Here is a 25522-nt window from a genome sequence, read left to right as displayed (position 1 = left end):
TCTAACCTGGTGCTGTACCAAGTATCCATGTGAGTACAGCTGGATGAGTTGAAGTCCATCCAACTCCCTCACACAAGTCTTGGTAATACATGCCAGATCAGTCCATTTATCCATGATCAAGCTCATCAATGGATGAGCATTGTCTTACCAGACTGATCTGACATTCAATAACAGCACTACCAAACCAGAGAGCTCAGCAGATATGCTACCAGTACCTTCCAGAGGAGTGGGACGGTTTGTATGTACAAGGAATAGACACCAAACGTCTAGGCCTCTGCCCCAGATGGTAGTCAGCCTTCCCTGCCTACCATCACTGAGATTGGAGTAGCACTTTGCAACTCCTTGCTACCTTCCTGCCCACCCAGACACATTTGAGCCCCATCATCCATCACCATATGCAGGTGGGTGATTAGGGTCACAAACAATAAACCAAAGCCCAGTAATTAGGAGGAAGATAGTAAGCCCACTTCTAATTCTCCTCCTGTTACTTTTTACTCAGGGAACACTACCAAACCAGACTTCCCCTCTAAAAGGCTCTCCCAGACCTGTTCCCCACAGTACCTGACCTACAATTCTCTATCTTTACTGACAATGGGAAAGGAACCCAAAGCAGTGAATCCCTTTGGTGTTGCCCCCTTCAGGGACAAACATACCACCTACAGCAGAATTTTTTGTTAAAGCAAGGAAGGACCTGTACCACATTTCACATTTGAGGCATTACTAAGAATTTAGGAAGCTGCCTTGCTCCAGCTGGCACATCTGGTTCAGTATTATCTAGGTTGACTGGTAGCAGCTCCTAGAAAAGACACTGTGTCATACCAGTGTCTTTTCTAGCCTTACCTGGGTATGACAAGCTTTTAGCCTGGGGTCTTCTGCATACAAAGCATATCTCAATCAATAACTGAGCTACAGCAGCCTGGAGAATCATCCTGTGTGGGGACAGATAAATAAACATCACACATACACTCACACTTTACTAAAGCTCTGATCTTTTCCCCAAAACGTTGTACACAGAGATAATAGATTGGAGAAGGTAGAATTGGATCTTTATCTTTACTTGAGCCCCTGTTCATACATGAAAATCGTTTTGGGTCAGTCACTTGTCTCTCAGCCTACCCCTACCCCACAGGATGGTTGTGAAGATAAAATGGGATAACCCCAAACATTCAGCAAAGCGGCCTTACTGTTTTAATCTGTTTCATTGCAATGCTAAACATTTGCAAGTCACCCAGGGAACCTGTTGAAGAATGGTGTACAAATCAAATCAATAAATAAAATGAAGAGTAGAGTAGAAATGTGGAAAATATTGTCTGTTCAAAGCAATTGCTGCATGCATTGCTAGACCAGATAGATGAAGAATAGTGCTTCTTGTCACATAAAGAAAAAATAGTTATACCTGCCACCTGCTGCTCCCATCACTGCCACCTTCTCTCCTGTCCAATAAATCACCATCATTGCGTACCCTTTGTCTCACAGATTCCAGTGTTATAATGAGAAATACCCAGCTGCTCATCTATAAGTTAGGAACAGTACTACTAACCTTCTTTGACTAATCTCATTTGTCTTCCCATATCTGAAATAAAGGACATTCTTCCCCCTTCCTCAAGTTGACTGTTAGCATTGCAGGCTGTTTCCCATTAATTTGTTTGCGTGTGTCTGTGCTGGTGTTGCAAATATTAAGAGCTGAGAGAGAGAAACCAGCTCCAGTTCCCAGCATAGCACTGGGATTGTACCCATTCAGAATATGGGGGAAAGTTTCATGTTTGAATGCTGCTCCTTCATAAATCTACATACGTATTAAAAATACGGAAATTAGTGAGAGACTTGGCTAGAATTATTCTCCTTGGCTTTTCACGTGTTGCTGTCTTGTTAAATAATAATAAACTATATATATATATATATATATATATATATATATATATATATATATGGATATGGAAAGATTCAGACACGAGACTTTTCCCTTGCATTTTTAAACGGAACCTTTCTCCCTTTGATGCATAGGAAGATTTAGGGGTGTATTGGGGTGGGGGATTTACATGTGATCTCTATATGCCAATATAATGCGTAACAGTAAAATAGCATTTTCTAACCTCGTTCTGCTATGAGGTATGGGCTGATGGGAATGTTTAAAACACCTGGGAGACACTGGGTTGAGGAAGGTTGTACTAGAACCTGCCCTTCCTCCAAAACATGGGGCAAATTTCTCTCCATAATTTTGAGGCCATTTATTGGTCTCAGAAATCGGATTAAGATCCTCCTCATAATGAAATGGGCAGTCAAGCAATCTATCTTCACTTGCAAAAGATTGCTAATTTGCAAATCTTGAGCTGAAAGATGCATACTTCTCTATCTAAATAAAACAGTACTGGGCTATTGTGGTTCAGTAAACACTTATCTATTATTTTAACACACAAACATGTCTCTCAAACTTCTTGTTTGGAGCAGCAGGCTGCTTAAAAAACATGCCCCAAATATACTGCTAGTTTTTCACTGATACAGTGAAACTCTCAGGAAATATGGTTTCAGATGTGTCTTATAATTAAGGACCTGGTGTTTTAATGGGATTGTGGTTTGTTTACTTTTCTAAAACATGAGTGTTTCTCTCTCCCCACACCTCCCAAACATAGCTGACCACTCAAGAGTTTCCTGAGGCTCTTTCATGCTGTACCATTACTTTACTGTTCTAAAACTGTTGAGAATAACAGCAATTAAAAGAGGCAAAATCAATTTCTCTGTTTGCACATTTCAGCAGGGAGTCTCATGAAAGTGACTACACATCACTCAGGCTACTGTATTGGATTTGTTTCCTTCGCTTTCTCTCCCAGCCCCTCCCTTTTCCTTCCCTTCCTTCCTTCTGTCAGGATTTGTCTGATGTTTCTAGTTAAAACTTGAGGGTTGGATCCAACTAAGAGCTACTCCGACTAGACCCACTGAAATTATGTTAGCCATGTATATTAGTTTTGATGGCTCTACTTTGAGTAGGGCTAGCAATGACTACAACCCAGAATATGGTTGGAGAGAGAGAGGGTTTAACACCTTCGCTAAAATGAACAATTAATTTTTTTATTTTTAGAAATTGTTTATATAAACACACATGATATTTAACTTAAGAAACTCATGACTAATACACAAAAAAGGAAATTGATTATTACTGTGAATTTCTATTTGTAGATTAGGTTGGATGATATTCTGTGAATAGGATGATACCTACCTCTGGTCTTGATATGCAGGGTCTTCAAAGTCTCTTGCCTCTTCTTCCTGTGGGAGGAGTCATCGTACCCTCCAGATCAAACTGGCAGAGCAGAAACAACTCATCCCCCTCCCGCAGTGCAGAAACAAAACAAAAAAAAGTAATCTGTATTTGGACCTCAGGTTTAGGGGCAGGATATGGCTCATGAATGTGGGTGGCACTGTGGTCTAAACCACTGAGCCTAGGGCTTGCCGATCAGAAGGTTGGCGGTTCGAATCCCCACGACGGGGTGAGCTCCTATTGCTTGGTCCCAGCTCCTGCCAACCTAGCAGTTCGAAAGCACATCAAAGTGCAAGTAGATAAATAGGTACCACTCCGGCGTTTCCGCGCGCTGCTCTGGTTTCACCAGAACCAGCTTAGTCATGCTGGCCACATGACCCGGAAAAACTGTCTGCAGACAAACGCCAGCTCCCTCGGCCAGTAAAGCGAGATGAGCGCTGCAACCCCAGTTGTTTGGGACTGGACTTAACTATCAGGGGTCCTTTACCTTTACCTTCTATGGGTCATGAAGCCTCTGTTTGACCCTTGGGGCTTTCTTCAGGCAGTCCCTTCCCAAACTACTGGCCTTGTGTCACACTGTTCTTGCTGCTTTCAGTATAACTTGAGTTGCATCTTCACAGCCGTCCAAGAAGATACAATCAGTTTCACCCTTCTGACAAAACTATTCAAATTCCTGCTCCTGGGATTTCGTAACTTTTTCTTGGGCCCTCTAGACTTTATCGTGATAAAGCGGTAGTTGTGAAGGCAGCTGTGGCACACAGGCCAACACATTATCTGATGCTCTGCATAGCAACATTATGGATTCCTAATGTGTTTTTACTCCGTCTTTTTATTAGAAGTGGAAGCTGTACTTGGTTTTCCTAATGTCAATTCATAACTTCTATAATTTCCATCTTGGGCATCAGCTATTTGTCCTTCATTTTCATCAGCATAGAAACTTATATCATTTGATGTATTAAAGCAGGGGTGTCAAACTCAAATTCATCGGGGGCCGCATCAGCAGTTTGGTCACCCTCAAAGGGCCGGTTGTATCTGTAGGACTATGTGTCCACTCTTTATTATCATAAATTATTGTCACTGCATTCAATTATTACTGTTTTTTGTAATAATGTAAGTAATAACTAGCTCTGAAAGCAGAAACATAGTCAGAATAATGGCAAGTAGATATTCAAATGTACAATTATTGTACAATTTATTGAAAAATGATTTTTGGTAACTGCACTGGGTGGTGGAGGCTCGCTAGGGTTTCATGCAGGACCTTTGCAGAGCTACTAGTACCTGGAGATGCTGGGGTCCTTCTGCATGCAGGACAGATGTTCTGCCAGTGAGCCACCACCCTTCACCAAAGGGACTGGCTGAGGTTGACTCAATGGAGCTGCTCTCCTGGTTCCAGGGTTTAAGGGCCAGAAGTATGAAGCAGCATCCTATGTTTCTGAGGAGAGGGAGAGGGAGGGGAGGGAGGGCGGGAGGAAGGAAGGAAGAAAAGAGGGAGTGGGAGGGAGAGAGGAAGGAAGGAAGGAAGGAAGGAAGGAAAGAAGAGGGGAGAGAAAGAAGAGTAGGAAATAAGGAAGGGAATAAAGAAGGAAAGAAAAAGAAAGAGGGAGAGAAGACGAAAAGGGAGAAAGAAGGAAGGAAGTAGAGGGAAAAAGAATAAGAATGAGGGAGAGGAAGAAAGATGGGAAGGACGGAAGGAAGAAAGGAAGAACGAACGAACGAACGAACGAAAGAAAGAAAGAAAGAAAGAAAGAAAAGAGGGAGCAGGAGGGAGAGAGGAAGGAAAGAGGTGAGAGAAAGAAGAGTAGGAAAGAAGGAATAAAGAAGGAAAGAAAAAGAAAGAGGGAGAGAAGACAGAGATAAAGAAGGAAGGAAGGAGAGGGAAAGAAAGAATAAGAAGGAGAGAGAGGAAGAAAGAAAGGGAAGGGGGGGTCGCCACCTTGATTCAGCGCCAGAAAAGAGCGCGAAGGGACCCAGGGGCAAAAAGCATTTCCCGTGCAGCGTGAGGCAGCGGGTGTCCGTTTTAGGAGAAGTGCGTAAAGCCTCAGAGTTGCACGTTCGTGAGGCTGAGCCGCTGCTGAGCTCACGTTCATGAGGCTGAGCCGCGCAGGAGGAGGAGGAGGTGAGGCAAGAGGAGGAGGAGGCGGCGGCTTCCCGGGTCGGTGCCCGGCAGCACCGTGCGGAGAGTCCCGAGCCTCTGGGACGCAGCAGTGCTCTGTAGCACTTTGAATCCTCCTCCTCCTCCACACGGCACTGCTGGGTGCTTTGTCTGTGCTTCAGCAGCAGCAGCAGCCGTTTCCAGGCGCCAAGCCGTGGCAGGAGGAGGAGGATTCAAAGTTGTTTGTCGGCGCTTTGTCGGCGCGGTGCTTCAGCAGCAAGCTCCCGCTGCTGGGTCCCGCTGGCTGGGGCGCTTGGCGGGCCACATGACAAGGTCTGGCGGGCCGGATTTGGCCCCCGGGCCTTGTGTCTGACACCCGTGTATTAAAGCATTTTGCTTCCCTCTCTGCTTATATTCATCAAGCCGCCTTCTCTCGTCTTCTTGCCGCTTCCACTTCTTGACTTGTCTTATGTTCAGGCATATATAATATAACTGCAAATATTGGCAATCATTTTTAATTATTTTTATGTAATTTTACACACATTTTTCCATGAAAAAAATAAGGCAAGTTTAAAATCATTGGAAATTTTGCGAAAACACATAAAAGTCAATATTTTTATGTAGTTATTTACCAACCATAATGACAACTCTTTTGAATTCTTGGGTCATGTTGCAGCTTTTTAGGACCCCTCATTTTTGGAATTAAAAACTTGAAAAATTCAACACACTCTATTCTCCATCCCTAGTTTAGATAGTACAGTTCTTGCTGAGGTAATTAAACTATTGCTTTATTTAGTCTGTTAACTCTTTGTCTTGTGGATGGGGAACCTGTGGACCGCCAAATGTTCCTGGGCTACAACTCCCATCTCCTTTGACCATGGGCCAAGCAGTCTTGGTTTGTCTCCAAGTTTGGGGCAATTAATTTTTGTTATGGTGTAATGTCATTGTAGATGCGTGTGTGGGGTATTTGTTTGTTGGAAGTGGTTAGTTGTTTTTCTTTGTTGTTGGCTCATTATTTCATATTTAGCAATAAGAACCACATTTAATCTCAAACTTCCCTTTGCTGTCTTTGTAGATGGCAAATTGTTTTGTAGATTCATAACACATAAAATACAAGGCCCCCATATTTATATTTGTGCAGATGTTTCAAAAACAAAATCCCTGCTGAATATGCATCCATCTGGCCAAACATATTTTGAAAGTTGGGACGAGGTGCACTCTGACCTGCATTTTTGCTTATTACCAATGTATTGCTAACACATATGAATATGGGATACCTGCAGTGTTTGAGTGTTAATCTTGCGGACAGATGGCATACTTTAAAGACATTTTCAGCAAAGCAGTTGTGTGGATAGATGCTTTCCCCATTATAATTAGCATGATTCTCTTGCCTTGTTCATACCAAAAACGTTTCCTATCTGTAATCCAGAATTAGACAAACATTGGCTTGCTCTTCTTGCAATTGCTAGTTAAGATTGGATCATGAGTCCTCTGTAGATGTCATAGAGGGGATGGTTGGATCCTGAGAAGGATGGTTGGATCCTGAGAAGGAATGGGAAGAGCTCAGGGAATTGGACTTGGATGACCCTGGAAGGGTCCTAGAAGGATGAGGGAGGTGCAATTGGGACCCCAAGAAGTGTCTGAGCTTGAGGAAGAAGCTAGTAGTTGAGGGAGTGGAGTACTGGATCCAAGGGAGGGACCAAGTGGGTTGGCAGCAGCGTGTTCTGCTCCTGTGAATGGGAAACAGCTAGTCAGATACCTCCTGCTGTGGAACTGCCCTGTCACTCACTTCCTGCCAAGGAGGAGCCTCTTCCTCCACACAAGGCAACTGAGTTAATCAGAAGCTGAGCCGGCACTGACTCTAACTCCAAAGACACTGAGATGTCAGTGCAAGCATGAACAAACCTCACAAGTTCAGCTCACTTGAACGAGTGCCCATTTACTTGCCTGTAGCAGCAGGTGCTACACTAGCAATAACGACGCAACCATGATGACAAGATGAAATTGCGGAAGGCGACCCCAAAATGAGGCGGGAGCTCCCTTTTATTAAGAATTTGTCACAAAGTTAATGGTTAACAGGCAGCACAACCTTCATCCAATGACAGCTGGACAATTCCAAGAGAGGTGGTGTTCCTGGGTATGTCACATCCTGCCAACACCCTAAAACTCCGCCATAGAGGAAGTGCCTGGTCCTCACATACTCCTCCGACCTCTCCCTGAGACATGCCTACTCCTTAAACATCCCCCTCGTCTCCATCTTGTGACTCTTGGTGTTTTTCCAGAACGTTACCACCTTTCCATTGTTCTCCCTCTGACTTGGGCATGACCCCTCTGGTTCTGTCCTGCTTCCCTTGCTCAAACCCGTTTCTTCCAGATCTGACAAATTCCACTCAGCTGTCCCTGGATCTGTCATGACCTCCTGCCCTGCTATGTCCCTTCAACCTCTTTCCAGAAACCTGTACTATTAATTATGCTTTTGTGTGGTTTGCCAACACGATCCTTAAATCGTTCCTACACTTGCCCAATCCCAAAACTCTGGTTGCTTGCTGTGCTGTGACTACCCTGTCCGCCAAAATGTCTTAACTTGCATTTAGCCATTTATCTTGACTTCTTATGCACCTACTGCACCTTGTTGCCTGTGCATTGCCCAAGTACAAGTATGATTTATGTGATGTTAAAGATTTTGGAAGAAACCAAACTGGCAATTTTATTTTTTTCTTCTGCTGCCATTATTGAGGGGAGTCATACTAGTGATAAAGGCCCCAAAGGCCAAAGACCACTTTTTGTAGCCCTAATACTAACAAGAGAGATATGATCTGCATGAATCTCACTCGTCACTTCTTAGACTTTTTCTTCCTTTTACAGTGGTACATGCTTTTCCTTTGCAAATGTAGTGGAATTAGTTTCAATCTTTTAAGTTAGGGGTGGGGAAGTTGTGGGCCTCCAGATGTTGGACTCCAACTTCTCTCATCCTTCCTATAGACTATGCTGGCTAGAGCTGATGGAAGTTTGAATCCAACAACATACAGAGGGCACAAGGTTGGAAAAAGGTGCTCTCTGCAGTCCTGACCAGTTAGCAGCTTCCTAGTGGTTGCTTGTCTCTTTAGCTGAAAGTCCTTCCCCTAACTTATCTGGTTCCAGGGGAAATATGGATATCTGGCTGCAGGCAAGTGGAAGTCTCACATTCCTTCTACATGACCACACATCTTCAGGTTGGCTTGACAGCATATTTCTGTATATTCGAAAATAGCTTCCCCCTCTGATGTGAGCCTAGTTAGTGGGAGTGATTTGTTGGTGGGAATGATTTGACTTAGAGAGCAGCCTGTAGTGGGCAATTGCAAGGCTGTGTGTGGATTGTTCCTATTATACCCTGTGTTGGTAATTTCCTAATTTGTTTTTATAGTATGGAGTTGAGAAGTCACAGGTCTTTTCTTTCCTCTATCATGAGGGCTAGAAACTGCTACCGAGAAAAAAAGAAAAGGAAAGAAAAAAGCTGGCTTACTTAGGCATTCATCTAATAGGAGACATACAAAACAAACAGACAGCAATTATTGTGGGTCTGGCAACAAAATCACTAGAGTGATGGCTCTAATTAAGTCCCTAAGGGAATTGGTCAGGAGGAGAGCCAACATCTCCAATGAAAAGAACTGTATTGCAATATTTAATTGCCTCAATTACTGTGTTGTTAGCAATAAGGATAGATTTCTTAATTTATCTTAAATGATAAAATTGTACTTTCTTACGTGTTGATTCTTCTGGAAGTTTATATTTAGGAAACGGGACCCATAATAGTGGGTATTTTAGAAACAAATGCTTCACAGTCTAAACAGTTTGTGTATTCCTATGTGAAGAACAAATGCAAAAGTTATTTAAATCTGATGTTGTGAAGGCTGATGATTTAAACTCTCTTAAGTAATAAAAATCATGCTAACAGAAGCAAGGATTTGGAAAGTCTAAACATTCCAGTAGTGAGCCTGTAAGTATCCAGTACAGTAGCTGGACTTATTGTGATTCAAATACTGTAACTCTTTATGACTTCGGATAGTCCTCCATGCTTCTGGAAACAGAAAAGCCCATGGGGACTATATTGCCGAGAATGCACAGAGAAGTGCAACTGCCATACTTAAGCTGAGGGAGCCTGGATTTCTGTTAGCTCCTGAAAAGAATAAGTGTTTGCATATTGGGTTTGTTTAGTGCGTTTCCATACTGTGTAAGCAGAAAATATGCCTATCATTTTTATATAGAACTAGCCATGCCTTTTTAAAGGTCACTCCTATCTCAGTCAGTTCTTAAAGTTCAAGAGGAAATAAACTGCTTAGGGTTGGCATTTTCAAGTCAAGTGTCAACTTTCTGAGCCCCAAGCCAAGGAACACAGATGAGAGAGAACAGGAGATTAATAAGCCAGCTGCATGACTGATGGATCTAATGATTGGTGTGTAGGAACATACCTTTGGTCTTTTGTGTTTTTCTCCTGTGTTGGAGAGATTTGGAGATTTCACTTTGCAATACACTTTGCAAGCCTTTTATATCACGTGTTTCCTTACTCATTAGTCTGCTGACGCAAACATAAGATTTGTCACTGCTGGTAAAGCTGGCGATAAGGAATGTTTCATGACAATATCACTACATAGTCCTTTAGACACATGGCATGTGGTTAGTAGGTAGGGCCAAAAAAATATAGTAGTAGTTTGGGAGGAATTGGAGTAGGAAAAGTGCCAAGGTGGACTTGGACACCAACTGCATTGACTTCTCTTTTGTATGTGGGGGGACAGTAAGATCAATAAGGAAATAAACAGAAAAAATGGGCTTTATTAATCGGCTGTATTGGAGGCAGCAGGGAAGATTATAATGGAACACAGGTGCCGATCGAATGGAGCACTGAGCTTAAGCTATCTACTGTTGGCTGCTGAAGTGTTTGTATTGATTGTGGGAGATGTAGGGTATAGCAGTATCAGACCTGCTAATTGGGATCTGGGGTTGCCTCAGGGACAGGAAGAAACATGGGTTTCTGTTGTCACAGTTTTCTTCTTTTGCCTGGCTTCATATGCACCACTCTGGGGTTGCTCAGCAATGGGCATGGACTGAGAGGCTTTCAGCTCTTGAATATTTAGATTTGACAACTTGGGTCATGCTGGAGCCTCTCAGCTCATTGGTGATATGTAAAGCATAAGCAGCGGGTGGTGTATTCCCCGGGCACATTTGCAATATGCTGTAGTAGAAGGTCCATTTAAAGATACCAGAAAAGCATTCTGCCTCTTATAATATAAACTGCCCAAAAGATTACAGTCCAGGTACATGCACATAAGTCAGTCATAAGTCAAATATAAACAAAATAAGAAAATTCCTTCAGTAGCACCTTAAAGACCAACTAAGTTTATATTTTGGTATGAGCTTTCGTGTTCATACCAAAATATAAACTTAGTTGGTCTTTAAGGTGCTACTGAAGGAATTTTCTTATTTTGCTTCGACTCAGACCAACACGGCTACCTACCTGTAAACTCAAATATAAACATTTAGCATTTATAAATGCTATATGCTTATCTAGAAATATTTTCTTCTGTAGGGAGGAAGGGATCCTATTGTGGGTTGTCTCCACTCACTCCACTCTGCCAGCACGAACCTTGTTATTAGTTATTTAAAAGTTTAAAGGTATTTTAAAGAGAAAAAGTAAGGCTTGTGGCATCTATTTGCAAAGAGTTTTACCAGCTATGTAAGACAACTCCTTTTGTTCTATATAGAAGTGTGTGTGCATGTGTGTGTGCTTCTGCTTGCTTGCTTGTTTGCTTGCTCGTATGTGCACACATGCATTGGTGTGCATATAGATCTGTAGAAATGTGGGCCATCTCAAAATGAATTGCAGATTATTGTGATTCACAATGGCTTCCTTCAGTGAGATTGTGTTGCTTTTTAAACCCAGTATATTAAAGGAGAAGAACCTATTGCCAAGCTTGGCAAAAGTCTTTGAAAGGGTGGGGGTTGCAATTTACTCCTCCTGTCCCCTCCCCTAAGTCACCAGTTACCTGTTTTTTAACCACTGAGTTTAAAATGCCACAATCTTCTTGACTATATGCAAGAGGAAAAAAGCACTAATATTGGCACATTAAGAAAACTTGGAAATATATACTATAATGACATAAATTCATTTTGTATATTGGTTGTTGTTAAATTTAAAAAGGAGGAAAATGCCACAATCTGGCATGTATTACATATTATGTGTGACGTTAAATAAAATGAGGGAAAGCGTTATCTTTCCGCGGCCCAAAATTGAACGAAAATAATGTCCCTGTAACAAAGAATGTTGGACAGTCCTGAACAGCTAAGTGTCAGGCTGTATAAATGTATGGTTTTGTTATATTTGTACCATGTACAGGCAACTCCCCGTTTTCATGGGGGTTGTATTTTGAGACATCGTGTGTCATCGGGACATGAGTAAACCCACCCCATTCTCCCCACTTCTGGTGTTGAAAATGGCATACACGTGAGAGGTCACACACAAATGGGGAGTTGCCTCCATCCACTTTTCCCCTTACAATAACCTTGTCAGGTAAAGCTAGGTTGCAAGCATGGCAAAAAGTTTCTCAAGTTTGTAGTTTGACACTCTAACCCAGCGCTTTCCAAACTTTTCATATTGGTGACATTTTAAACATGCATCATTTCACAACACAGTACTGTAATTCAGTTTTACTAGGAAACTGGAGGTTAAACAACCCTTTTCCAGCCCTGGGAGGAGCGTAGGGAGTGTTTGTGCGACACACCTACACACTATAGCTGACACACTAATGTGTTGCAACACACAGTTTGGTAAGCTCTGCTCTAGCCTCTTGTTCAGAAGGCTGTCTTCTAATTTTGAGTGTATGTGTGTAAGTTGAAATGTTTCCTATTGGAAATATCTTAATGCTGGGTGAGATTTATTTTTGTGACAGATTTCCTCTCCCTTCCCTTATTGAATTACAGTCAAACCTCGGTTTACATCTACCTCTGTTTGCGACCGCTTCAGCGAGCGACCGCTGCGGACCTGGAAGTGTTTACATCCGGGTTCCGCAGTGTCGGATGCGCAGACGCAATCTGCGCTGCTTGCGCATGCTCATAAGCGATTTGCGCAGCGTGCGCAGAAGCGCTCTATTGGCGCTTTGCACACGCGCAGAAGCGTGCCTTTGGGGAGCGACCGCTTCGGCAAGCGACCGCCTCCATGGAACGGATTGCGGTTGCAAACTGAGGTACCACTGTAGATGGCTCTTTCCCTCCCAATCATATGCTTGTGTTCTCAACCTGCTTGCTTATTTTCTCCTTCCTGTTTTCACTGTTGCTATCATTTGTGAGGAACCATCTGTTAGAAATTCTGAGGTTGGTACAACAACTGTGTCTAGTATCCAGAAACTAAAGGCTGCAGTGTAGTTACTGAGTTGAAACAATATCATTTTATTCAGGGTCAGTGAAGAGGCCTCTCACAGATTGATTGATTCTTCTCCCTCCCTCCCTCCCTCCCCCCCCCCAGTTGCAAAGGACTAGCAATTTCTGAAATAAAAACACACAGATCATAAAACTGGGTGACCAGCAATGTGTGATGCTCATTTCCTGCTGGAGGACAGTAATATGCATTCAAAATTAAGTCTGATTGAAAAAGGTCAGCTCAGTCCTGTGGAGTATTCATAAAGCAGTAATGAGTCATGATTCTGTGAGGGCTTTTTGTCACTAAAGTACCGTGCTGGTTTTAAGGTTTTGGGGTTAATGGTTTTTTGTTGTAAGTTCTAACATTTTTCTATTACTACTTATTTTATTAAAATCAGCTATTGTCCTCTTGTCAGGAGCATTGCAACAAGCCTCACTGACAACCCTCCATTCAGCAATGTTAAATCTTCCCTTTTTTGCAGCCACTTTCCTGAACGCCAATGTAAATGCAGTCTCAAGGCTTTTAAAGTACCAGCGAGGTGTCACAGCTGCTCTTGTTCCTTGTCTCCCAGAAGCTTCTTGTACTTTCCTTTCCTTTGCTTAAACACTGGGGAGCTGAACGGCATACCTGACTGCTCAATCTTGAAAACAGCTTTTCTTTCAGATTTGGCACTTGTGTTGCTGTGTGTTGTGTCCTGAAGCATGATTTCTGCTGTCTGACCTAGTGACATGAGCTAGGTAACCTGGTTACCAGCCCCGGGCCTGCAACAATGACAGGGGAGTTCTCCAGTCTTGACTTCTGCAAATACTTTTCATATATCAACACAAAATGAAGCCTTTCATGTCATCTCCCAGTCCCATGGAATGTTCTGCCAAGAGAGATTCAGGGGGTGCCTTCTGTTTCAACCTTCAAATGCCTGCTGAAAACTATGCCAGGCTTTATGTAGGCAATTACGAATACATAGCTAATTGATGATCTCTGATCTTAATTTTTTATGTATTTTGTTCAGTATAGATACCGTTGGAAATCACTGATATTTTTATGATATAGCATTTATGTTTATAAATTAATTATTAATTAATAAATTAAGTATTGTCCAGCTTGATAGCCATGTTGAAAAATATACTGGCATTCTGTGGGTGAGAATAACTTGTCGAATTTACCTTGCAGTTTCTGGATGTCTCAGACAACAGAGAGCACAGTGGGTTGAAGAGATGGGCAGTTTTCTTGAAGTCTGCTAGGGAGGGAAAGGGGCACAGAGGTTTCTGAGAAAGACAGGATACTAACTCAGATCCTGGATCTAGAGAAGCAAGGCGGTTGGACAGAAGGTTGAAGAGCCATGGACAGCTTATGAAAATTATGACTCACAATGTGGGTTTGAACTCTAGTTCAGAAGTGGATATCTTGTAGCTCTCAGATACTGTTGGACTCTCAACTCTCATCAGCCCCAGCCAAGCATTGCCAATGATGAGGGATGATGGGAGTTGTAGTCTAAACATGTCTGGAAGGCCACATGTTCTCCATCCTTGCTATAATTGATGCATGATTTTTGGGTACACTGTTTGTTTGTCCCCACTGTTTATTCTATGGTTGTTCCTAGCCTTGTGGAGCGCACACTATTAAGCGAATAGTTATATTTTCAAAGTGTTCTGCAGCAAGAACAGGCAACAGCTTGGAGGTAATGCTATGAGAAGGGATTGTGTGCTGCCATATTGTGCCTAGGCATCAAAACTCATTCCTGAAGTGCACAACAGTGTGATTGCAGGTTAGGAACTGATGGGGTAAATTGGATTATTTATTATGGTTTGGATTGAGTTGAAATAGTGGAGGGCAATTTTTCTCTCTTTCTCACTTCAAGGTCAGATGAGAGTATTTACTATTCTCTCTGTTTATCTGAGGATGCAAATTGAATTTGGTGATTCAAATTGATGAAATGTTAGAAATAAAAAACTCATCAGAGGCGACACGGAGAGAAATTACTGGGTTGAGATGGCTAGTGGGTTCACCATTCCATGTCCTGGCCTCTCCTTTGATTAGTAATTATTTCAATCTCCCCCCCCCCAACTCCATTTCATTCTCAGTTTTGTTTCAGTTGTTTTGATTTCTGTTTTTCAAGGGGGAAAATGTAATGACACTGAAGCATTTAGATTTGGAATTGGATGGTTGCAATAGCCAGCTGCAGGCACTGTTCACCTTTCACTTTATTAAGTTGATTTTCACTTATTAGCATCTGCGTTCAGGCTTATGTCTGCCATAGTAAGCTGATTAACTATCTGGTCCCCTCCCTCAAATGAAAACAGGAGAATGTGAGCCATATTTCACACCTGATATTGGAAGATATCCAACGACTGAGCAATCCTTTGTGTGTAGAAAGTATCTGGTTCAGTCATTGGCATCTTTATATGTAGCTGGTGATGGATAAACAAAAAGCACCTCTGCCTGGGAGCCTGGAAAGCTGCTGCCAGTCAGAGTAGAGAATATTGGCCTAGATGGACAAATAATCTCACCATGTATAAAGCCGCTTCCTACATTAATCACAGACCACCACTCCAAATTCTTAATTATCCAAAACTCTTTTGTCCAAGTGCTTGACATTCACAACTTACCATACTTTCCCTTGTATTAGACAAGGTTTTTTTCCCTCCAAAATAAAGTAAAAGGTGTGTGTATGGGGGGGGGGGCTTCTTATACATGGGTAGTGCAGAGGGGGGACAGGTGATTGGTTGCATCTGTGAGCAGGATCTAGCAATTGGGTCGGTGAATGGTGTCTGCTGCAAGGGCTGCTTTGTATTGGCTGCTGCTTTGTCAATTGGGTGGGTTATTTGTGGATGCGTCAAAGGCTGCTTTGGATTGGCTGCCGCTTTGGCAATTTGGCTTGCGTCGCTTGCGATTGTTAGTGTTTGCCAGTTGGGTTAGGTTCGGCACCCCCCCCCCCAAATGCTCAACAATCGTGGGCAATCCTCCGCAAAAAAAGCTCAACAACTCTGTGCCATCTCTTCCCCATTTTCTTAAATTTGAGCCCCATCTTTTAGATGGAAGAGCACAGGGCAGAAAACAAGTGACAAAACAATAAAAAATACATTTAAAATAATTCCAATTTTGTGCAACCTTCTTGGTGTGTGTTCTACTATTTTAAGAAGTCCCTTCTGATCTGCTAATCCTGGCATTAATACCCCCACAGCAGATTTTTCTTGTTGCCGTGCCACTCTCATTATGCTCCTTTGCACTTTTCCCATTATCATCCGTACAGTAAGACAGACACCTCAATTACAACAAGTACCGTATTTTTCGGACCATAACACACACTTTTCCCTCCTAAAACGGGAGGGGGAAAGTCACTGCGTGTTATGGAGCGAAGGCAGCCGATTTTGCGCTGCCCACTCCTCCCTCTTCGCCATTGCTGTCGGGCTGGTGCTGCCACCGCAGCCAGCAGCTGAGGGTTGAGAGAAGCGGCCGAAATGGTGCTGCTGTCGCCACCTCCCAGCCTTTTAGAGGAGGAAAACCAGGAAAAAATTTTTTTTATTGTTTTCCTCCTCTAAAAACTAGTTGCGTGGTATCGTCCGGTACGTGTTATGGTCTGAAAAATACGGTAGTTAAGCAGAACAGGGATTTGTTTTTGTTTTTAGTTATTACTTTCAGTGACACCCATTGCTATATCTGTGGGGTGGTGGGTTACTTAAAAGAAAATTATAGTAGATTGTACCGTATTTGATAGCCTGCAGTTACTTCTGTAATTTTTTGAGGTGTGAGGGAAACTATTAAAACGCACGTAATAGCATCTCTATTCATTGTGCCACTCATTGTCCTTAAGGCTGAGGACTTCTTGAAAGTAAAGTTTTATCATTAAGATTATATTAAAGTGGCCTGGAGAAAGGGAAGAGCATAGCATTAAAAGAGGTACTCAGCTTGGAGCACAAAGAACCTTCATTCAATAGACTTGGGGCAGTGTGGAGCATTAATAGACTGATAAACAGAAATGGCTTTTCCTCTTTAAGGCCAGGAATATGTACTTTGAACTTGCAATGATTTCTGGAAATGCCAGTGCTCTCATAGTTCAATGCAGTCCTCAGATGTGAGGTTTAATTTTTTATGAGTTTTGAAAAAGAAAGAAAGGAAAGGTTTGGATCATGTGATGCATTGGACTTGAAAGAGCCATGCGTTTTATCCAGCAAGGGTGTGGAGGGTTATGTCTCCTCTGGGCAGTGACATACGGGATTGAGTTGCTTTAACTACTGTAAGGTTGCTGGTTGTCAATATGAAAATAATTCATCTACGGTAACTGCTTTTGCTTAGCAGCTAACCTGGGAACTTCTGCTGAGCCTGGTTCTTCCTTTCTGAACTTTAGGCAGTGGAAAGACCCATAGTTCTGGGTGGAAGAGGAGTGAAGAGTATTTAGCTAGGCAGCAGACCACCCAGTTGTCATAATGTGGAGTGTAATTGGATGACAGTCAATGGGAACAGGCACAAAGGACTTAATGATAAATATTTTATCATTTTAAATCAGAACCAGTTAAGGCAGTGAAGGTCCTGTATGAGTGTCTGGAGGCGGTTGGAGGATGGATGGCGGCTAACGGATTGAGGTGGAATCCTGACAAGACAGAAGTACTGTTCTTGGGGGACAGGGGGCGGGCTGGTGTGGAGGACTCCTTGGCAACTGTGCCCCTGAAGGACCAGGTGCGCAGCCTGAGAGTCATTTTGGACTCACAGCTGTCCATGGAGGCACAGGTTAATTTTGTGTCCTGAGCAGCTGCCTACCAGCTCCATCTGGTTTGCAGGATGAGACCCTACCTTCCCACAGACTGTCTTGCCAGAGTGGTGCATGCTCTAATCTCCCGCTTGGACTACTACTGGGGGGCTACCTTTGAAGGTGACTAGGAAACTGCAAGTAATCAAGAATGCAGCAGCTAGACGGTGACTGGGAGTAGCCGCCGAGACCATATAACACTGGTCCTGAAAGATCTTCATTGACTTCCAGTATGCTTCCGAGCACAGTTCAAAGTGTTGGTGCTGACCTTTGAAGCCCTAAATGGCCTTGGTCCTGTATACCTGAAGGAGGGTCTCTACCCCCATCATCCAGCCTGGACAATGAGGTCCAGTGTCGAGGGCCTTCTGGCGGTTCCCTCACTGCGAGAAGTGAGGTTACAGGGAACCAGGCAGAGGGCCTTTTCGGTAGTGGCGTCCGCCCTGTGGAACGCTCTCCCAGCAGATGTCAAGGCAATAAGCAACTATTTTACTTTTAAAAGACAACTGAAGACGGCCCTGTTTAGGGAAGTTTTTTTAAAATAAATAATTTTTATTGATTTTATACCACAATACAAGAAAAGAAAAGTAAAAAAAGAAAAAAGAAAAATATAAAAAACCAAAGAAATAGGGGGGAAAATACACTCTCCATTATCAAATCTTATTTCTTAACACTGCGGACTTCCTTGCATCACCCTCTTGAGTTCTTTTTTGATAACTAAATTTTGCAGTTTCCAAGTATCTTAATTTTACATCATATCTTATAATTTAAACCTTAATTCTTAAACATTTATCCTTGCAAAAATCTTTCTCATTTTAATTCCATCTCCTATATTACATCATGATTCTCTTTACTTTTATACTACTCCAAAACCATTAGTCTCTACCCAAAAATATCCATACATCATTTTCTATATCTTCTTTTTTTATCCCATCTTTAGAACTAATTCAACCCCCCTTCCCGTGGAATCGATGTCTCCAGAGATTTCAGCTAGCTCCTTAAAACTTTCCAGGTTCAGACCGTCTTTATCCATTCAATAAAAATTAAGCCAATATTCCACCTTCACCCCACTCCTACTCTGTCCCAGTCCAACCCTTGCTCAACGCAGGTTTAGGGGGCGGCGTTTCGGGGTTCCCAAGCTATTATGCTGGCCCCGAAGCAGAAGGGTGTCATTGCCGGATTCTGCGAGTGACTAGGAGGTCATGTTTTGTGCTATCTCTGCACTGTAAATAGTATGCACAGTAAAACCTTAAAAGACAGATGGGACTGGAGCGTCTTTACTCGAGAGTAGCCACAACAATCCCCTGACAGCTAACCATTCCCATCCTGGAGGACTATAACTTCCAGTATCCCTGATTATTGGTCATGCTGACAGGGGTTGATAGAAATTGTAGTCTAAACCATCCTAGGTTGGGGGATGCTGCTGTTGACCAGGAGCAGCTAACCTCCTCCACCTCCTCTTCCTTGAATTTATATACTGCCCTATACCCGGAGGTCACAGGGCAGTTCACAGAATAAAATCATGATATAAAACCACATTGGGGGCCATATTGCCAATCAGCTCCTCCTCCAAGGGCTGCATGCCAGCTGTGGGTGTGACTGATTTATGCACACACAAGTGCATAGACACTTGCCAAGCATAGACTCACTCACAATCCAAGCACATTCGCCAGTCATATAGCACACACAAACATACCCATGCAGCACACCCTCAGAAAACATACAGCACACATAGTCACCAGACATGCAGTGTCACAGAATTCTCACACTGAAACATGCATATAATCACACACAAACACATATGCAGAGGTGCACACACACGCTCAGCATTTGAAGCCCTCTATATTTCTGTGCTTGGATGGGGTGGATCAGCATGCTGCCTTTTACTTTGTACATATCTTTTTGCTCAGAGTAAAAGACAGAGTTTCCATTCATCCCTTCTCTAGCACTGGGGCGGGGGTGGGGAAATCCTGCTGCTTATTCTTTAATAGCAGACAGCACTTTTATCTCTGGTCTTAGCACTGGGGTGCTTAGTGCTAAGAGTGGAGGTAAGAGATCTCTCTGGCTACTTTTTAAAGAGGACCTCTAAAGAGCAGCCAGAGGGATCTTTTATCTCCCTAAGGGCTTATCTCTGATCTTAGCATTGTGGTGGTTAATGCTGATATGATAGATAAAAGATCACTTTGACTGTTCTGATCCTCCTGATTGGGAGATAATGTGCTCTGTCTGCTCTTCAGAGATTCTTCTCTAAAGGGCAGTGACTTTTGTTTCATGAGCAGGCCATAAGATAAAGCAGGGGACCCCAAACTAAGGCCCGGGGGCCGGATGCGGCCCAATTGCCTTCTAAATCCGGCCCGCGGACAGTCCAGGAATCAGCATGTTTTTACATGAGTAGAATGTGTTTTTATTTAAAATGCATCTCTGGGTTATTTGTGGGGCCTGCCTGGTGTTTTTACATGAGTAGAATGTGTTCTTTTATTTAAAATGCATCTCTGGGTTATTTGTGGGGCATAGGAATTCATTCATATATTTTTTTCAAAATATAGTCCGGCCCCCCACAAGGTCTGGAGGACAGTGGACCGGCCCCCTACTGAAAAAGTTTGCTGACCCCTGAGATAAAGCTTCGTGGGCTGAATGGCCACTTTCCATCTTTTCATTGGCTGGGTCTTTACTGCAGAACATGGGTTAGCCACCTTTGCTCTAAACCAGTTAAGTTTAAGATGGGTGTTGTTCCTTTAACAATTTATGCCAATTATTTTAACTCACACATAATTGAAACAGCATAAGTAAAATAAAATGGCACTGGCTCAACTGCTGTGGCTCCAGTGTGGATCATGGCCTGCCAATTCTGTGTCCTCTCATTCTGCCAACTAGAATGAAAATTAATTGGAAGTCCAATTTTGTTTTCAGCTCTACGCATTTTTTTCTCAGTTGTATCATCTAACAGCTAGTTTATCCAAGAATGACCATGCATAAAATTGGGTCTTTTCATCTGTGTTTTGATATCTTAGCAGTTGGAAGGGGGGGAAGAAAAGCCATCTCTTCCCCCTTTTGAGAGTCTTTCTCCCCCTTTTTTCATTTTGAAATTCTGGTATTCATAATAGTTTCTTAACAGAAGATGTACATGCTACTCTATGGCAAAGGTTTCATTTTCTGTGTAACTAATTAATTAAAACAGAGAAGGGGGCAGGGGCATAGTGATGTTCCGGTTATTAAATTAGCCATTTTCTGCAGTAGATTTATAGTCTTTGTGATTAACTTTCCCACCTGGATATGACAATGGAAATAATCTATTTTACACTCTATTAAATTGGTATATGAATAGCTTCAAATTGAACTGGAACTTTCATATACATCTTTGATTCATTGAAAGATTTGTGGAAATATGGATCAGATAGTGAATGGAGGAGGATTTGATTGAAATTCCTGGTCAGTACATGCTTAGTTTCCTATGATAACAAAAAAACAGACCTGGAAAGAGAAAAATTAATCAGTCATACTAGAGATGTGTTTCGGTTTGTCAGAGGTACATACATACATACATACATACATACAGTACATCATTTAGACAGAAATATCTTGTTGTAAAGAAACATATGATTATTTATATTTATTTATTTAAAAATATTCTGCTTTTCACCATCTAAAACAATCAAAATATCAACATAAAAATTAAAACATAAAAGTTTTTAATATCAGAATTTAAAACAATATGATGAGAAAATTTTCAGGTAACACACATTATTTTCTCCAGCATGCTTGGGCACTCATAGAAAGCGTGATGTTTTAATTTTCATTTGTAAATGCTATGGTTCTGAGACCTTAGGTATAGAAGGTACTCTTCACACAACTATTTGGAGTATCTTGTGGGCATGGCTATGTTAGAAGAGAACATACTGGAGCCACATAACAATATATTCTATTGTTTATTTGCATCCCAAATAAAAGTGGGATGCAAATGGTTTAATAATAACATTATGTGAATGTGCAAAGCAACAGTATGCTTATCAACAACTGTTTGCCTGGTTGCTGGTGGCAAGTGAGAGTGGTTAGGGAAGGGAGTTGTAAGTGGTCAGTCCCATTTTAAAGTGCTTTTATCCCCTGCCAACTGTAGTAAACCACCAAGCGTTAGGCTGATAGAAGTTCAATTTTGGTAATTTTGTCTTTCCTAGTGCTAGACTATTAGAGAAGGCACGGAAGCAACTGCAGGAAGAGTTGCTGAAGACCCAGAGCCAGCTACTGGAGGAGAAGAAAAAACGTGAGCAGCATGAATCCATGGCCAGGTGCTTGCAAAAACGAGTGCAGCTGCTTATAAAGGTATGTCACCTGTATGGATCTTGTTTTTGCTCTCCATCCATCTTTGACATAGATGTAGACAGACTGTAACATCAGTGTTGTGAACTACTATACATACATTGAATTCTATGCAGCCCGCATTAAAGTATCCACTCCATCAGTGGTCATTTTATTCCACCTTTTCAAATGATACGTTTAATGAAATATGGGATAAGTACATAAACACTGTTTTATTGCCACAGCTTCCTATAACCCTAGGACAAAGGTTTTCATTTTAATTAAAATAAAATGATCATATAGTTTGATATTAAATTGAGCAAATATATTACCTGTTAAAAATAATAACTTTACACTGAAAGCTTTATAACCCAGACTGATATTTAATGATCTAATTAGTAGCTTCTCTGGTAGACTGTGTTGCTGTGACTATCACTGAAAATGGAAAAGGGGAGGAGAAAATAAGAAACTTGATTGTCCTTGGCCAGGCATAGGCAAACTCGGCCCTCCAGATGTTTTGGGACTGCAACTCCCATCATCCCTAGCTAACAGGACCAGTGGTCAGGGATGATGGGAATTGTAGTCCCAAAACATCTCGAGAGCCGAGTTTGCCTATGTCTGTCCTTGGCTCTTTCAGAATAATATAGTGAATCTTGTAAACACAGAAATGCATACTTGGAAGAAACTTCTTATTCATGGATAGTGATGTATTTCTAAGCCTTCAAGCTTTCGTTGAGGATAAGGCTATTAATGGCTACTAGTCAGAGAAGCTATATGCTACCTTTGGAATCAGCATGGCTTTAGATACACTGCACAAAATGTGTCTAGACGCATGTTAGAATACACTAAGTAGTAAAGTAACCAGTTCCCCAAAGTGGTCAGCCAAAGCATCATGCCTAATTACCTTCTCACTTCTCCCTGTGGCAGCGTATTCCATTTGATAATTATGCATTGTGTGCAGAAGCATTTCATTTTATCTGTCTGAACCTACTGCCAATCACTTTTCTTCATGAATAGAATGAAATTTAATTAATTTTAACTTTTACCTCCACTTTCAACAACAAGGAGTCTTAAAGCAATTTAAAAACACAAAATACAGCAATATCACCATATTAAAATGCAACTAATAGAGCTAAAAGAAATTGGAACCAGCAACAGAAGAATAAGTAAGATAAGGTGAACAACTGATGAAACAGGAATGCCTTCGTTGCATGCCTGAAGGCAAATAGCTAGGGAGCCAACCGGGCTTCCCAAGGAAAGGAGATCCATAACCTTGTTGCCACTGCCAGGAGATTTGATCCTTAGGCATTGGAGGGTAGAAGAAAATGTAGCTGCAATCACTTGATTTCTTTCCCATATTTCAAAGACTCTTCATTGTGGATTGTTTTAAATTAGCTTTATAGTTGTGGTCATTGCTAAGACTATGGCATTTAATATGGGGAAAGACCATAGCTTAGTGGTGAGTAGGCTGAAAGCAAAGAGTAAGGTTACCACAGCTTCCATCATAGAGCTTCAGTATGCTGATGACAATGTAGTGTGTGCACACTCAGAGGATGACCTCCAAACCATCCTAAATATCTTCGCAGAAGCTTACAAAAACCTTGGCCTGTCGCTCAACATCCAACAGACCAGAGTGCTACACCAACAAGCACAAAACAACCCGTCTGCAGCACCACAAATCCAACTCAATGGTGTAACATTGTAAAAAGAAGAAGAAGAAGAAGAAGAAGAAGAAGAAGAAGAAGAGGAGGAGGAGGAGGAGGAGGAGGAGGAGGAGGAGGAGAGTTTGGATTTGATATCCTGCTTTATCACTACCCAAAGGAGTATCAAAGCGGCTAACATTCTCCTTTCCCTTCCTCCCCCACAACAAACACTCTGTGAAGTGAGTGGGACTGAGAGACTTCAAAGAAGTGTGACTAGCCCAAGGTCACCCAGCAGCTGCATGTAGAGGAGCGGAGACGCGAACCTGGTTCACCAGATTACGAGTCTACCACTCTTAAAGTGTCAGACACTTCTACCTAGGCAGTTATCTTTCCACAAGGGCCGACATAGATGCCTAAATCCAGCATCGCCTTAGCTCTGTGAGTGCAGCGTTCTCCCAATTGAAGTGCAGAGTGTTTGAGGACTGGGACATTCACAGGGAAACCAAAATGTTTGTTTACAAAGCTATTGCACTGCCAACCTTACTGTATGCTTGTGAAACATGGACTACTTATAAACACTATCTCCAACTCCTTGAAAGATTCAATCAACCGTGTCTCTGAAATTTTTTACACATCACTTGGGAAGACAGGCAAACTAATACCAGTGTACTGAAAGAAGCAAAAATCACCAGTGTCGAAGAAATGATTCTTCAACATCAGCTTCGTTGGACTAGTCATGTTGTTCGGATGCCTGATTATCATCTTCCAAAGCAACTACTGTATTCCAAACTTAAAAATGGAAAGCATAATGCTGGTGATCAACAAAAGAAGTTTAAAGACTTTCTCAAGGCAAATCTAAAAAAAATGTAGTATAGATACTGGCAGTTGGGAAACACTGGCCTGTGAGCGCTCCAATTGAAAAACAGCCTTTACCAAAGGTGTCATGGACTTTGAAAACACTTGAACTCAAGACGAAAGGAAGAAATGTGCTAAGAGGAAGCCACATTTGGCAAACCCTCACTCCTGATCAACTCCTGCCCAAAAACCTGTGTCCTCACTGTGGAAGGACGTGTGGATTCAGAATTGGCTTCCATAGTCACTTACGGACTCACTGTTAAGTCTGTGTTCAGACAATTTTACTCAGCTACGAGTGATCGCCAAAGAGGAAGAGTGTTGGAACACTTGCTTTGCATGGAAAAGGTCCCAAGGACAATCCCTGATGTCTTCTGGTTGGGCTGGGAAAGATTCCAACCTTAAACCCTAAACCCTAAACGTCTGCCTGCCAGCATGAGTGATACTGAGTTAGAAGGATCCATGGTCTGATTTGGTATAGGATAGCATCTTATGTTCTGTGTTCCTAGGACAGACAGCACATTCTTCATTTGGAAAACAAATGCTGAAATGGCTCAGTCATTTCTGGGGGCAGGGAGGTTATTCTTGTTGCAAGGTTTTACAACACTAGTGTGAAATCTTCAGTCAAGTTTGAGTGATTCTGTTTGTGGCGGGGGAAGGCTTTTACATGCAAATCTTGGCTGTCACAGTTGCACATTTAATGAACATTAAGGTTATCAGTCATTTATATGTGCACTGCAAATCAGGAGGCAGCCTGTAGGGAGGAAATTGTTTTAATTAAGACTAGGTTGAGCACCTTGAGGTATTTGATCCCTGGCTGTTTGAAAGTGCCAGTGCTGATAGAGAAGGAAGTAACAAATAGAGAATTAGTCTATTAGCCAAAGTCCCACCTAGACACAGTCAAAACAAAATAAAAAAATTCCTTCCAGTAGCACCTTAGAGACCAACTAAGTTGGTCTAAGGTGCTAATGGAAGGATTTTTTTAAATTTTGTTTCGACTACGGCAGACCGACACGGCTGCCTACCTGTAACTAGACACAGTCAGTTACAGTTAAGGAGAAATACTTTTCTCTCTGTGGTTCGTATTCTAAAGGAATACGTTTTTTACATTAAAAAACAGGAAATCCATTTAACTTCAAGAAGTAGTGCATACACACTTTTTTCTTTCTGTCCGAGTTTACTGAGCTTGTTTTATAACGTAACAACAAATAGTTATCAGATTGGAGAGCATTCAGGGTTTCTGCTGGCCACTTTTCTA

At 42.1% G+C, this 25522-nt stretch overlaps 2 protein-coding genes across 2 annotated transcripts in view; both read left to right on the top strand.

Annotated features, from left to right (window-relative positions):
- Nucleotides 1-25522, top strand: part of MAD1L1 (mitotic arrest deficient 1 like 1) — a 492750-nt gene that overhangs the window by 132330 nt on the left and 334898 nt on the right. The window contains exon 11 of the mRNA XM_035130662.2: nt 21649-21793. Within this exon, the coding sequence (XP_034986553.2) occupies nt 21649-21793 (145 nt within the window). The remainder of the gene's footprint in view (nt 1-21648; nt 21794-25522) is intronic.
- The window catches only part of SNX8 (sorting nexin 8), a 238329-nt gene that overhangs the window by 188621 nt on the left and 24186 nt on the right, over nt 1-25522 (top strand). The window lies entirely within an intron of this gene.

This window comes from Zootoca vivipara, chromosome 14, assembly GCF_963506605.1.
Source record: "Zootoca vivipara chromosome 14, rZooViv1.1, whole genome shotgun sequence".
NCBI lineage: Eukaryota > Metazoa > Chordata > Lepidosauria > Squamata > Lacertidae > Zootoca > Zootoca vivipara.
Note: the sequence above shows the minus strand (reverse complement) of the source record. Positions and strands in the feature narration are given on the sequence as shown.